Below are 14414 nucleotides of genomic sequence, written 5' to 3'. Positions count from 1 at the left end.
GAGCTCTTCCCTGAGTAGCATAATTGGGTGTTGATGATAAGCGATATTTGTGGCGGCTTAGCGTTGAGGGATGCCCAACAATAAGCGGAGCTTTTTAAAAGAACTTGGCGGGAATCTTGTCGGCATTTTTGTTCTAAGACAACTGGTTGCAATATTAATATTACTATTTTGAAGGCAAATTAGTTTCGAGAGAGTATTACCTGATGGTGTTCTCCTCTCTGATGAAAAGGTCTTTTGTTTGAGAGACAAAAGAGGATGGAATTTTATATTTCTTCAAATATATAGTTTTTTATCAGGTTATTTAAAAAGAATAAATAGTTTTTTTACCCCCTACCCCGGCACCTTGTCTCTTTAATTTCCATTTCTCGCTTTGAATATTAAAGCAATAAAAGGGACAACACGGAACTTCAGTACCGTTGATTTTAAACAGAAACCGACTTATACAAATATGTGTTTTTTTTTAATCGAGTATTGCTTCGCACTATATGTATGTGATCCGCTTTGAGCGGTAATTGATAATTCATGTGTTAAACTGCATCTGTTTGTTTCGTGATCTACCGTCCGAGTTGCATGTAGCAGCAGGTTTTTAAACGGTGCACTTTTGTTCCCTTTACTAAAATTATATCACTTTTGTGAGCAGGTTTTCACTGGCTCTTTTACAGTCCTTTAACTTTCATTCAAACTCTAAAATAGAAAATGCCAAAATATTTTCAAATCCAACTTAATGACTTTACTAACCTTTATATTATCATGTTATATATATATTTCAATCCCTCGTGAGACGCAACACCATAGTTACTTTCGAAACTAAACCTTAATAGATAGTACAGTATCAGCGTGAATACTTATTGATGAAAATTATCCCATTATGGGTTGCAGCCGATACACTGAATTTTCTAGAGATGTTTTGATCGAGGGAACTCTGCACATCAGACACAGACTTTGTTTCTGAGAGAAGCAGGGGTCATTTTGAGGTAAGATGAGAGGGCACCTAAGGATCACCATTCTCCTCTCTACACACACACCTCATATCCGCCCCTGAGCAGCGCATGACTAATCTAATCAGGTCCAGCAAGTAATCCTGTCTCAACTTTAATCATTATCTTGAGGTATGGTGGAGCAAAAGAACCTGCGCCCGGCAAAGGATAAAGTAAATCCTGATCGCCATGAAACACCAGCTCTTAGATCTTTACTCAGAGTTAAGAAGGCTACTATCTGAGAACCAGATAGAACTTCTAGAACTGGGTGTTTGTGTAGAGATGCCATGGAATGCTTTAGGAGGTATTTGATAGATAGAGGTCAGTCTGCGAGAATTGGAACTGAATTGTCGGATTCCCGTATGAGTAGCGCATGGCGTTCCTCAGGGGTCAATATAGGGACCTGCCCTGTTTAACATCTATATTAATGACTTACCAACTGTCCCTGAAGAGCTATGTCGACGACTCGCAGCTCTACTTGTAGTTTCCTGTCCGGGAGGCGGACCAGACTGCAGCTCAATTGAATGCGGATCTGCAGGACGATTGCCGCCTGGTGTTGCACGCATAGCCTTCTTATTAATCCAGATGAAACTAAGCTGCTATTACTAGGAACCTCGCAGATGTTAGCATACATGCCAGAGGATTTTATAGATACGGCCGTCACATTCCTCTAAGGATTTGGGTGTTGTAGTTGACGGACACCTAAGTTTTAATGAACATGTGACTGGTGTAGTGTCCAAGTGTATAGCTAGCTTATGTCAAATAAATCGTGTAAAACATCTATTTTATTAAATCAACGCTAATAATCACCACAAATTTTCTGGTTTTCATGAAAATGTTTCACTGTTTTTCAGTTCGGGCCAGTAGAACAAAGAAAAACATTGCTCGACTTTAGAAAGGGCAAAATCTTGCGGCTAAGGCTGCCACTCGGCGCTGATTTGACTACATAACTGAGCAACTCCATTGGTTGCCAGTTGCTCGGTAACTTGAAGTCAGAGACGCTGTAATGGCATTTAAATGCTTGCACGGACTAGCCCCAGCATATCTGCGCAGCAAACTCATTGTTAGAGCCGATGTTCACTCTCTCAGTACAAAACAAATTTGTTTTCACTAGTTTGTTTACTTCGCTTCATCGCCTTGCCGTAAGGATCAGTTTACTGTTTCATATTTTCTACCAGTTTTTATATACTGGGGTATTATGATTTTTTTTTACTGTAATTGTTACTTATAAACCATTCTAATAGAGTGACAAATAAATTGTTTATTTATAGAAAGAGTCTGGCATTGGCACCATTCTACACGCGATTGTTGTGAGTGTTCTGGCCCGACGCCATTTTTCCTCAGTTATTACTTTCCTGCTCAAACTTTACGATTAGCTGCCATAAAATGTGGATATTTCAGTTGAGCAGAAGTCAGTTGATTGATTTATCAAAGGAAAAGAAATCGATCATCACTGTGAGTTTTGAAACCATGAAGGCCGCTACTTGTCGACTACTGATTGTTCTACACCCGGTCTACAGTCTCAGCCTTCTTTAAGGGCGCACAAGAAAGGGGCATGGATACGGAACACTTCACACCCACAGCTGGAGATTGAGCCTGTATCAGGAACCGATTTACTGAGAAGTCTTTAAAAATACAGTCGAACCCCGCTATTTCGAACTCGGTTAATTCGAAGTCCCCGCTATTTCGGAGGAAGATCGAATGGGTCCATGGCAAGAGACTATAAAGGGGACAGAGAGGCCATCCCCCATATACACCCTATTCCATAGATAATTCGTCTCGAGTTATTTTTAACACCACAGATCTCGAGGGGGATTAAACAACAGCCAATCACATAGCGCGAATGTGTTCCGCGTGGATGACCCACGCTGAGAGCCACGCGTCCTTCACGAAAGAGAGAGGAGAGCGATTTTGCTATTCCTTTTGTCGACAAAAACGACTACAGCGAGATTTCTGCGAAAGCTGTGTCAGCGAAACCGAAATTAAAAAAGAATCGCCCTTCCTCTCTTGTATAGAGCTAACAGTAGAGCAGGGAAATCCTTAACACACTGAATATTCTCTCAGGATCATTTATAATTTACAGTTTGAAGAGAGCAATTTCTGGTTTGATGTTTATTTTTTTCAGTCTTTATAGCGATTATTCCTACCCACTTACTTTGTCAATTGTAGGCGAACCCTCCTAAAGTTGAATTTCAAGGGACCATATTCAAGCTCAGAAAGAGAAATAAAATTTCGTCGTTGCTTATTTACGTCCTCCATAAAACGCGAAATTAGGCATTTTCACGTCGTAGTCGTGCAAAAACGGGAAAGAAATGAACAAAAAAGTGTGTTGCACGTGCGAAGTTGTTGTTTTGCTAATTAAACCTATTGTTTTTTTGACGTTCTAGTTGTCGTCCGCGTCATTGGATCTTAAACTCCCTAAATTGTATAAACGACCGGTTTCAATAAACCTGCGAAATTTCTCATTTTATTCAAGCACTGAGGTTACGACAACTTCGAGTTAAACTGATTTCACGGGTTGTCAAAGAGTCCAGCGATTCCTTTTTCCCAGGTGAGCGCCGACTCATTTCGCTTCAATATTCAGGAATGCTCTCGATCTTTTTACGCTTTCATTGCCTCTCGCCCGACATGTTTTGCACGGCGTTTGGTCATGCGAAACCTTCACGAAACATCCACGCCTCGCGCGAGGTAACTTTATCCCGATTCTAAAAATAACTCGAGACGAATTACCTATGGTATAGGGTGTATGTGGGGGATGGCCTCTCTGTCCCCTTTATAGTCTCTTGGTCCATGGGCTAATCATGCGCCAGGGGTGAGGTGGGGCCCTCGGGCCCAGTGCCTTATCCGCATACGACGGGAGACTGAGGAGTAGAACACTGGCAAAATGGCGAAACAACGGGTTTGAAGGATGTCTAAATAAAATGTCAAATAAATACAAGGCCTCATTGAGCAAGGTAAGAGGGAATTTTTAAACGCTTCCACTTATGTGAGTAAGGAAAGTGGAGTGAATGGTTCAAAATGTGGCGTATTCGTGAGGTGGGATCTCGGCTCTCTAAAGCTGTAAAAGTGCAGTTGATATCAAGGTACAGCATCTCATTCACTGCAGCAAGGTGCAATGAAGTTGAACTAACAAGTACTCGATACCCTTACGTCAAGAGAGGACAGTATTCACAGGTACGAGCTTACTCTTACTGCCTTGAAATCGGGCCTTTCCATTTGGTCTTCCTCTTCTCCCTTTCTATTTGGTTAAAATTCATGGATTTCTTGTGAAAGATTATTATTATTATTGTTGTTGCTTTTGTTGTTGTAGTTATTATTATTATTATTATTATTATTATTATTATTATTATTATTTAATGATAATAAAAATAATAATTCTATTATTATCAGTATTCAAACCTTAATTTAGTCCAATGAGAAAGATTCTAGTAGGTGACCCATAATTGACTATCAGCACTATACCAGCAGTAACCGGGATTCTGTAAACAATGAACAAAATTAGCATTATTTTTGTAGGTCACAGATGAAGATATAAAAGTTTTTGAAGGTTTATTACCTTCTAGAGTAGTAACAGATACAGAAGAAATAACGGCCTACAATGTAGACTGGCTTAAAATGGTCAGGTATGTCTGATATTTAAATGACAAGCAAAACATCTTTTTCTGCTATAAAATCCACAAGAACAATAGAAAGGAATGTTGCTACTGCAATGTTGAATGCCAAATAGGTGTAACTTGAGCTATAGGCAACTATAATTTAACTAATGGTTTTAGTCTATTATCTCTCTCTGATGTAAAAATAATACTATCCTATAAAAGTGTAAAGTGCATGATATTAAAAATATCTTGTGATAAACAACCTTGCCTTCCTTTGTGATTTAGAACTACAAAATCAAAAGGCTTAAGTAATAACAGTATTTTCCTTTTCCAGAGGAGCCAGTAAAGTACTCCTTAGACCACAAACTACCCAAGAAGTTTCAGAAATTTTAGCATATTGTAATTCAAGGAGGTTAGTGTTGTTGTTTGTAGCTTTTATTTTGATAGTTGTTTTAAATTTGAATAATAAGATTTAAAAAAGGATACATTTGTAATTCATTTGCTGGAACTTATAATTATATACAGCTTATATTAATAAGTACATTATTGCTGGATATTATGACCATCTCCCTGCAACATTTACAATTCTAGCATAATGTTTGGTTTAGACAAGGATCTACTACATATTTATATATAGGCCATCAGAAAGTAACAACATTTATTGTGTTTTGTGCATATTTCTGATTGTGCACTTTCATTGCCAATTATTTGTTATAAAGCACACAACTCTTCATTATCTTGTTTGTTGTTAGATTAGCTGTGCTCCCTCAGGGTGGAAATACTGGATTGGTTGGTAAGTTGAATCACAAGGATTCTTTCAGTCAATGAATGACAATTGTTCATGAAGTCTTAATTATTAGTTTAAAATCCAGGGGTCAAAACATTTTAAAGTCTTTGGGGAGGCAGTCATGGGTGAGTAGTCAGCATGTTACACTCACAGTCCCTTGCATTAACCCTGGGTTCCATCAAGTCCTGCTCTGATCACTTGCTGGATTTGTTCTTGGGCATCCTGAAATTTGAATCCTTAGCCATGCTTGTATATAGCCAACTGCTGGTTGTCTTCTGCCAGTGAGGTTATTTATCCTGTTATGTTCTATTTAGATTATTTGTTTTTAATTATTTAGAGTAGATAATTTTGCAGTAATCTACATGTAGCTGGAAAACTGTGTCCACTTCCAATATAAATAAACCTTTACTGCACTTTTCACAAACATGCGAACTCTAAAGGTCAAAAGCCGCCTTCATAATTGCGTTTTTTGCTGCTGTCAATCATAATTACAATTACAAGAAACGAACCTTGAAACACAAAAACACACAAAACGGATCCAAATCCACCAATCACAAATCACAAACCATGACCTTTTGAAACCGTTAAAGTAAAGTTTTGTTTCCTAAGAGGTCCGTTAAGATGATTGATGGCAGAGAAAAACGCAATCGTCAGTTGGCTTTTGAACTTCAGAATTCGCATGTTTGTGAAAAGCGTAGTAATTTGAAAAATAAATCAAAGCTCAGTTTACCACTATTTTCCATGACTTTCTTGTAGGTGGTAGTGTGCCAGTATTTGATGAGATAATCATTTCCATGTCTTTAATGAACCAGGTGTTAAGCTTTGATGATGTTTCAGGTGAATGAACACTATTGTTGATGTTGTTTGTTGCCAGTGGAAAGAAAAACAACCTTAACTTAACTTACAATCAATATGATGTGTTTAGGATTGTTGCAACATAAGGTATCTGCACAATAATTATTAACGTCAAAGAAACTTGATGGTGTTGTTAATGAATAATTTGAAGAATGTTTACGGGGAGCTAAATAATAATATATATTTAACATGTGTTGTAGGATTGATGTTAGGAGGAATACACAAAAAACAACAGTCTCAGAAATGTGATCAGGAGCCAATATTTAAAATATATTGGTCAGGTTTGCTGACAAAGAAGATCCTGTTTGCAAAGTCAAAGCATCCATACCAATGGGACCCTTGGATAAATATTGCTAAACTATTAAATGTCTCTATTGCGTAGGCAAAGAGGTCTATGCAAGATAAGTCTAGAGTGATTTCCCCAGATTGGTTGACCATGTAGTCACCAATGTAACTCCATGGTTACATGATAACTGACTGGGGGGATTTAACAGCACTGTACTGTACTGTACACTAAACATGATAAATATTGCTTCTATTAAATTAGGCATCCTTGTGTGTCAAGCTGGTTGTATTTTGGAGTCTCTGGACAATAAGATGGAGGAGCGTGGTTTCATAATGCCCCTGGACTTAGGAGCAAAAGGAAGGTTTGTAGTCCTACTGTCAACTGGTCAAGCTAATAACAAGCTTTCAAGCTAAGAGTTTTGGCTTTGATTTTACTCAAACATTTTTGTTAAAAAGTAGCTATCAAAATGGTATCACTTCTCTTCTTGGAAGTCCTTTATGAGGTGCTGCCCCTAAATTTAAAAGTGAATTAAAAGTGAATTAAGTGGTAAAGAAATTATGCTCGTACAAGTCAATTCAGTATTCGGTGGAACGCCCTGGAAAACCAAATGAGATCAATTCATGACATTTACACTTTTAAAAAGATACTCAAGTGTATTTTATTGTTTTTATACAACCACATCAGCTTTGATGAATTTTTAATCGTGTTTAAATAAATGCTGTTATTGTTAATTGCACCACTGTGGTTTACACCCGCCAATTTTTTTTAAAGTAAAAATAACAAATTTGAATATGACCCACAAAAGGTAGGGCCATAATACCACTGGCAGTCTATTTTGATGATTGACAATGTTGTTGTTTTTGTAATACATATTATTGTAGTTGCCATATAGGTGGAAACATTGCCACTAATGCTGCAGGTCTAAGGTTGCTGAGATATGGCTCTTTGCATGGCAATGTACTAGGATTAGAAGCGGTATGTAATATGTAGAAATGCAGTCCCCATCCTCCTCCCACCTGTAACACAGACCTGCTGACAGTAAGCATCAAATTTTAGAGACGTCTGGAAAGACACCACTGTTGCTCAGTTTATAGCTTAGAAACAGGCATTATTGTTGGTAATACATGCACTCTATAAAATACACTGTAACTTCACTTGGCAGCTGTGATAGTAAAGCATGAGATGCTTAGGCCATCATTAACCTTCTATTGTCATCTATAAGTAGGTTGAGTTTGATCATCCGGGTAAACGTGGTCCTGAATAGGACTGTTGTTACTGACAATGACTCCAGAGTCAAGATGACTACTGCACAGGTTGTTGAAATGTCAGTCACTGTCAACAACAACAGTCCTATTCAGGACTACGTTCCCTGGACGATCAAACTCAACCTACTTTTGAAATGACTCCTGGGTTCAATTTTATCTGTATTGAAAACCAACATCGAACCTCTGTTCCCTTGATTACCAGCAGATTACCAACCAATTACATGATAATATGTTACATGTAACTCTCAGGTCAAGAGGAAAAGCAACATTCATTCATTCATCCATCCATCCATCCATCCATCCATCCATCCATCCATCCATCCATCCATCCATCCATCCATCCATCCATCCATCCATCCATCCATCCATCCATCCATCCATCCATCCATCCATCCATCCATCCATCCATCCATCCATCCATCCATCCATCCATCCATCCATCCATCCATCCATCCATCCATCCATCCATCCATCCATCCATCCATCCATCCATCCATCCATCCATCCATCCATCCATCCATCCATCCATCCATCCATCCATCCATCCATCCATCCATCCATCCATCCATCCATCCATCCATCCATCCATCCATCCATCCATCCATCCATCCATCCATCCATCCATCCATCCATCCATCCATCCATTCATTTATTCATTCATTCATCTATTCATTCATTCATTCATTCATTCATTCATTCATTCATTCATTCATTCATTCATTCATTCATTCATTCATTCATATATTCATTCATTCATTCATATATTCATTCATTCATTCATTCATTCATTCCTCTATTCATTCATTCATGCATTCATTCATTCATTCATTCATTCATTCATTCATCTATTCATTCATTCATTCATTCATTCATATATTCATTCATTCATTCATTCATCTATTCATTCATTCATGCATTCATTCATTCATTCATTCATCTATTCATTCATTCATTCATTCATTCATCTATTCATTCATTCATTCATTCATTCATTCATTCATTCATTCATTCATTCATTCATTCATTCATCTATTCATTCATTCATTCATCTATTCATTCATTCATTCATGCATTCATTCATTCATTCATTCATTCATCTATTCATTCATTCATTCATTCATCTATTCATTCATTCATTCATTCATTCATTCATTCATTCATTCATTCATTCATTCATTCATTCATTCATTCATTCATTCACTCACTCCTTTATTAACTGCATAAGAGAACATCAACAATTTACAAGAACTTTATAATATATTAAGCATAATGGACACTATTCTAAATTTAAATCATTTTACAAATGTTCAAAGTGGTAATGACAAGGGAGCCTTTATGGAAGCTGCTGAGGGCTTATTATACACTATAGGGTACACCATGTGACTTAAAGGTACTGATTGAAAAATGGATTATTTTTGAAAAGTAAAGAAAAGAAAAGTAAAGAAAAAAATAGCATTTTTTCATAAGGCTGCATTGTGCTGTGAGGGTAAACTGTAGAGAATTTCTACAACTTATAAAATGGATTTCAACTTTTCAAGTCAATAAAATATTACTAGTATTTTGTATAATTGATTGGAACCTTCTATAATAAAAGAGGCAGCTAAAAAGGCAAGAACAATGATGACATATTTTTCTTAAGTCAATGTCATGTTTTTGAAAATTTTCCATGGTTGTCTAACCTAGGCTCGATTTCCGCCGTCACCCGGGTCCGGTCTTTGATCCTCGGGGGATGAGTGCGGGCTCATTTTCCCGAACAGCAGCTGGTAATCGAGCCTATGTCTAACCCAGCTGTAACAAATCATGTGGACATGAATCTGCTGTTGGTTTTACTTTCTGCTACTTTTTAGGTTCTTCCAAATGGAAATATACTTGACTGTCTTTCATCAATGAGAAAAGACAACACAGGTTTGTTAGGGCTTTCATTGTCTTGTAGTATTTTTTCTTTCCTTGTCCCTGGTCTCTTTATTGCTGCAAGCTAGAGGCTAGTAACTGTATGCCTTAAATACTTTAGTGCCTGCTTTAAAATAGTTGAACCTAATCTTTTGACCCTGAGTTGGCTGTGCCTTTTTGTAGTTATTACCATCACTTTTCCCTGTTGTCATGTTCTCTTTTTAGGCTATGATTTAAAACAGCTGTTCATTGGATCAGAAGGTTCTTTGGGTGTTATAACAGCTGCATCAATCTCTGTACCAAGGAGACCAAAGGTTGTGTGTTTTCAATAACTTTTTGATTGAGAAAAGAATCATGGTACAAGTACATTGACTGTCTACAATTTTGCTTTGAAAAAAAAAAGCATATAAGCTATTCAATTTCTATTCACAACAAGACTTGTAAGGAATATTTTAATGTTTATTGCTTCACTCTAGTGCTTCATCTGCTTACTGCCACACATCATAAGAACATCACATTGTGGCAAAATGTTTCTTCACAGCACGGCAGTGATTACTTAAGATAAATAGTTATTTTCTTGACAGTTTTCCTCTCAGCTTCTGTTCATAATCACACAGCATAAAATACATTTCCCTAGAAGTTATCCTAAAAGAAAATCTTTGGAGCTCATACTCCTCTGGTCCTATTGAGTATCCTTGCTGTTTCTACAATGATGATGATGATGATGATGATGATAATAATAATAATAATAATGATAATAATAATTAATAATAATAAAATTACTTAATAATAATGATAATGATAGTAAAATAATTTCCATCTGTTTGCAGTCCATCAATGTTGCTTTCCTTGGTTGTGAGAGGTTCACAGATGTTCTTAGCTCCTTTAAACTGGCAGGAACCATGTTGGGAGAAATTTTGTCAGGTATTATTTTAGTTATTGAATATATACTCTAGATTCATCTAATAATAACTGAAAATGATGACATGTAAAAGTCATGCAACATAAGATGGGCACATAGACTTCTACAATATTATGAAAAAATTATGAATTTAAACTACAGAAAACAAAAATTATTTTTATGTTTGAACTACACATTTAGTTCTGGTTGCAAACAGTTAATGTAAATAATTGTCATTATCCATGAGCAGAAGATAACCAAACAAAAGTTGAACATTGGATTAAACTGATGATGGCATGAATCATGCCAAAATATTTCTTTAATTTGATTCTTACCTTTATTCTAATTAATAATAGTATTAATGATGAATCTCACATACTAACAAAACTTGACAAATTTCTTTTTCTTATGGCATGTTCATGAAGGACCTAATTTTTTACTTCAGCATTTGAATTCATGGATTGTTCCTCTATGCATCTTGTGGAAAGTAAACTTGGTTTACACAATCCAATCAATAAATGGCCATTTTATGTGCTTATTGAGACCTTTGGTTCTAATAGCAGCCATGATGAAGAGGTTTGTAACATGCTTACAGATCAGCTACCACCTAGAGTCTACTGATTATGCCATAGATCATTTTCTTTTCAATTCTTTATAAATATTGAATTAAAATATTATCATTCTAAAACTTTTCTTTTGTTATACGTATGTTTCTAAGATGTGCAACAGCTGTGATTCATCACATGTTTAAAAATAGTTTGCAAGCAGAAAAGAAAGTCTTGACAGGATAGTTGACAACCATCAATTAGAGTCTTCATAGCCAATAACATCATGGCTTTACTGACAGATGACCAATAATTTTGCAACTTATGACCAATCAGGTCAATAACCACCGTTTATTACCATGCACTGATGTGATACAATGATAAAACTTACTTTAACTCTAGAGATGACTACCATACAGGTTGTTGAAAATTAAAATTATGTCAGTGACTGTCACTAACAGTCCTATCTGGGACTATGCTCACCTGGACAATCATATTATGACATTTTTTAATGTTTGGTCAAATTTGTGAGTTTCTTGAATTGTGTAACCAGCCTGGAGGTTTTTGTAATCTTTTTGTAGAAAATGAGCCTTTACCTTGAAAAAGTGATATCTGACAACACGGCTCGAGATGGCACTTTAGCAACAGACTTAACTAAGGTGTGTTCCTCATGTAAACTTGTTGTTGTTGTTGTATCTCTTTGGAAATTATCAAATAAATTTAATAACAATAAAGGAGTTGTGACTAATAGTTTTGTTCAAAAGTATAATTTTTTTTTTCTTGAAGATAAAAGCAGTTTGGGCTTTACGTGAAAGAATACCAGAGGCTTTGATGTTTTGTGGTACAGTCTATAAGGTAATTAATATGACTGGTACACACCAGTACATTTTCAAGATTATAGCTATAAATAAATACATGGGAGATTATGGTAACTGGTGCTGACTTTAAAGAACCAGGTAGCTAACAAGACACTGACCTTTTCCACCCCCTCAAATGGTTTGTTAATCAGTGGGTGGTGTAACATATACATTCCATTAAATTCAAGTACTAAAAACAGACATTTAAGTGAAAAATATAACTCTTACTCATTCACAAGAGGTTAGTAAGCAGTCATTGGATTTAATAATAAAATATTAGATAAAAATAAATTTTGTGTTAAAAGATGTTTGTCTGTGAGATCACATAGTTAAGAATGGCTTTAAGTGAAAATATGATGCTGTTTATGACCTTTTTACACAATGTTTCAATGTTTTTATGTTCGTAGTATGATCTGTCACTGCCTTTGCCAAAGATGTATGAGCTTGTGTTGCACATGAGAGAACGACTCGTTGATATGCAGGTCACTAATGTTGTTGGATATGGTCACCTAGGGGATGGTAAGTAGTTGAATCTCATTCCACCCACCCACCCACCCCTATTCCACCTGTATTAGGAAAAAACTCATCTGCCGTGCGCAGCTAGCTCATACTGAATCTTTGCTGGTATGAGCAGTGAACATGCCTGCTTTATATTGCCAAGAAACCTAAAACTAATGAAGCTATGTTCTAGAAAATAAAAATGTTTACAGACAGGATTATTCTCTTAATTCCTACTTGTGAGAGAGAAGAACTTGTACTTAGTAGTTTATGCTAAAACACTGAATTGAAAGTTGTCACAAGGTACAGTCTAACCTCACCTTATGGACACCTCTTTAATACGGACACCTCTCTATTACGGACAGTTCGTTTGGTCCCAGAAATGCCACAAATCATACATTCCCTACCTCTATAATACGGACACCTCTGTAAAGCGGACACTTGGTTCTGTCCCTTTGGTGTCCGTATTAAAGAGGTTTGACTGTACACAATTGGGAAACTAAGAACTGGACTTAATGTATAACCGACAGACTTGAAAACGAAAAAATGCAAAGGAGTTGGTTAGCCTTTCTAAGCTTCGACTTTGACAATTGAATAAAAACTGCTAGTGAAATAAGTGCCGGGTTTACAGGTTTGAAAAGAAAAGCACCACCTACCTGTGCCCCCCCCCCTCTTGAGTACACCACAAGAGGTTAAGTTGCTACAATTTATTTATGATATTTTCAACACTTTACACAGGTAACTTGCACCTGAACATAACGACACCAGACCACAGTGATGAAGTGCTTAATGAAATTGAGCCATATGTTTTTGAGTGGACAGGTTTGGCCATATTTTATTTACAAATTCGTTTGTTTTTATTACATATTAATAACCCAAACTGGAAGATAAAAGTAATATGTATAAACATGAGTTACCATGATTTTTGAAAAGGAAGAGTTAATTAACTTATGTAGCTGCTATTTTCAAATTTAGTGACAAAGTTAACGCTGTTAACGGTCCAATATGTATGCTCACAGAGAATTCCCCAGACACTAAACGAGTTCCCAGATTTTAATGGTAGCTAAGGGACGCACAGATGAAACTGATTTTGATGAAGGATAATTCGAGCCGATCATTTTAAACGTCTTGGGTGGGAAAAGGACGGGTGGCGATCTTACTGTGGTATTCTCTCTCAGCAAAACACCATGGAAGTATAAGTGCCGAGCATGGTTTAGGATTCAAGAAAGCAAACTACATTCATTTCTCCAAGTCGCCTTCCTCAGTTGCACTCATGAAAGAGATAAAAGGACTTCTTGATCCCAAGGTACAAAAGCTGGAAACAATAGAATAATACCATGATAAAACTGTGAAAGATTTATGATAGTATTTTCGTGTAGTTGTGATATAAGAACCAACAGACATATATTTATCCAGTACTCTTTATTAAGAAAAAAGATTGTTTGACCTTAGTTGAGCAAATGACACAATATCTTTATTAGTTATTTTATGATCATGGTGAAACAAAGGTAGTCCTAAGAACACTAGTTAAACGTTGTGTTTTCTGTATTTGTGGCACTTTCTCTTTTCCTTGTAGAAAATGAAATATAATGTTTTTGTTTTGTTTTGTCTCCGCAGGGAATTATGAATCCTTACAAAGTCCTTCCACATTAGCGTGGGAAAAGAATTGAAATAACATAGTTATAGTTGATGTAGGTAGTGTTGGAGGCGTGCGATCAATCCATTGCTAAGATTAGCCTGCAAGCAAACTCTTGCTGCAGGGTGGGATGGGGGGGGGGGGGGGGGGGCGTTGGAAGAGGGATTCATCTAAGGAGAGGTTTTTAGAAGATGCCAAACGCCAGTTACTATATTACAAGTAAATGAATGAAAATGAATAGAAAACATCAACAACAGAAAAAATGTGAATTTGCAGTACAGTATAGTATCGAACTATCGAATGGAATTCTGACTGGAGCCT

The 14414-nt window shown here is 36.5% G+C and overlaps 1 protein-coding gene across 1 annotated transcript; it reads left to right on the top strand.

Annotated features, from left to right (window-relative positions):
- Nucleotides 1-3843: 3843 nt before the first annotated feature.
- On the top strand, nucleotides 3844-14132 carry LOC140927312 (D-2-hydroxyglutarate dehydrogenase, mitochondrial-like). The gene is made up of 17 exons (XM_073376934.1): nucleotides 3844-4151; nucleotides 4494-4600; nucleotides 4908-4985; nucleotides 5326-5366; nucleotides 6117-6197; nucleotides 6763-6862; nucleotides 7383-7476; nucleotides 9614-9671; nucleotides 9882-9970; nucleotides 10487-10580; nucleotides 11003-11133; nucleotides 11684-11761; nucleotides 11889-11957; nucleotides 12367-12478; nucleotides 13196-13279; nucleotides 13636-13763; nucleotides 14075-14132. The coding sequence occupies exons 1-17, from the start codon at nucleotides 3996-3998 to the stop codon at nucleotides 14108-14110; spliced, it is 1536 nt and encodes a 511-aa protein (XP_073233035.1). The 5' UTR covers nucleotides 3844-3995; the 3' UTR covers nucleotides 14111-14132.
- The last annotated feature ends 282 nt before the right edge of the window (nucleotides 14133-14414 follow it).

This window comes from Porites lutea, chromosome 2, assembly GCF_958299795.1.
Source record: "Porites lutea chromosome 2, jaPorLute2.1, whole genome shotgun sequence".
NCBI lineage: Eukaryota > Metazoa > Cnidaria > Anthozoa > Scleractinia > Poritidae > Porites > Porites lutea.
The sequence above is the reverse complement of the archived record's forward strand: the minus strand, read 5'-3'. Positions and strand labels throughout refer to the sequence as shown.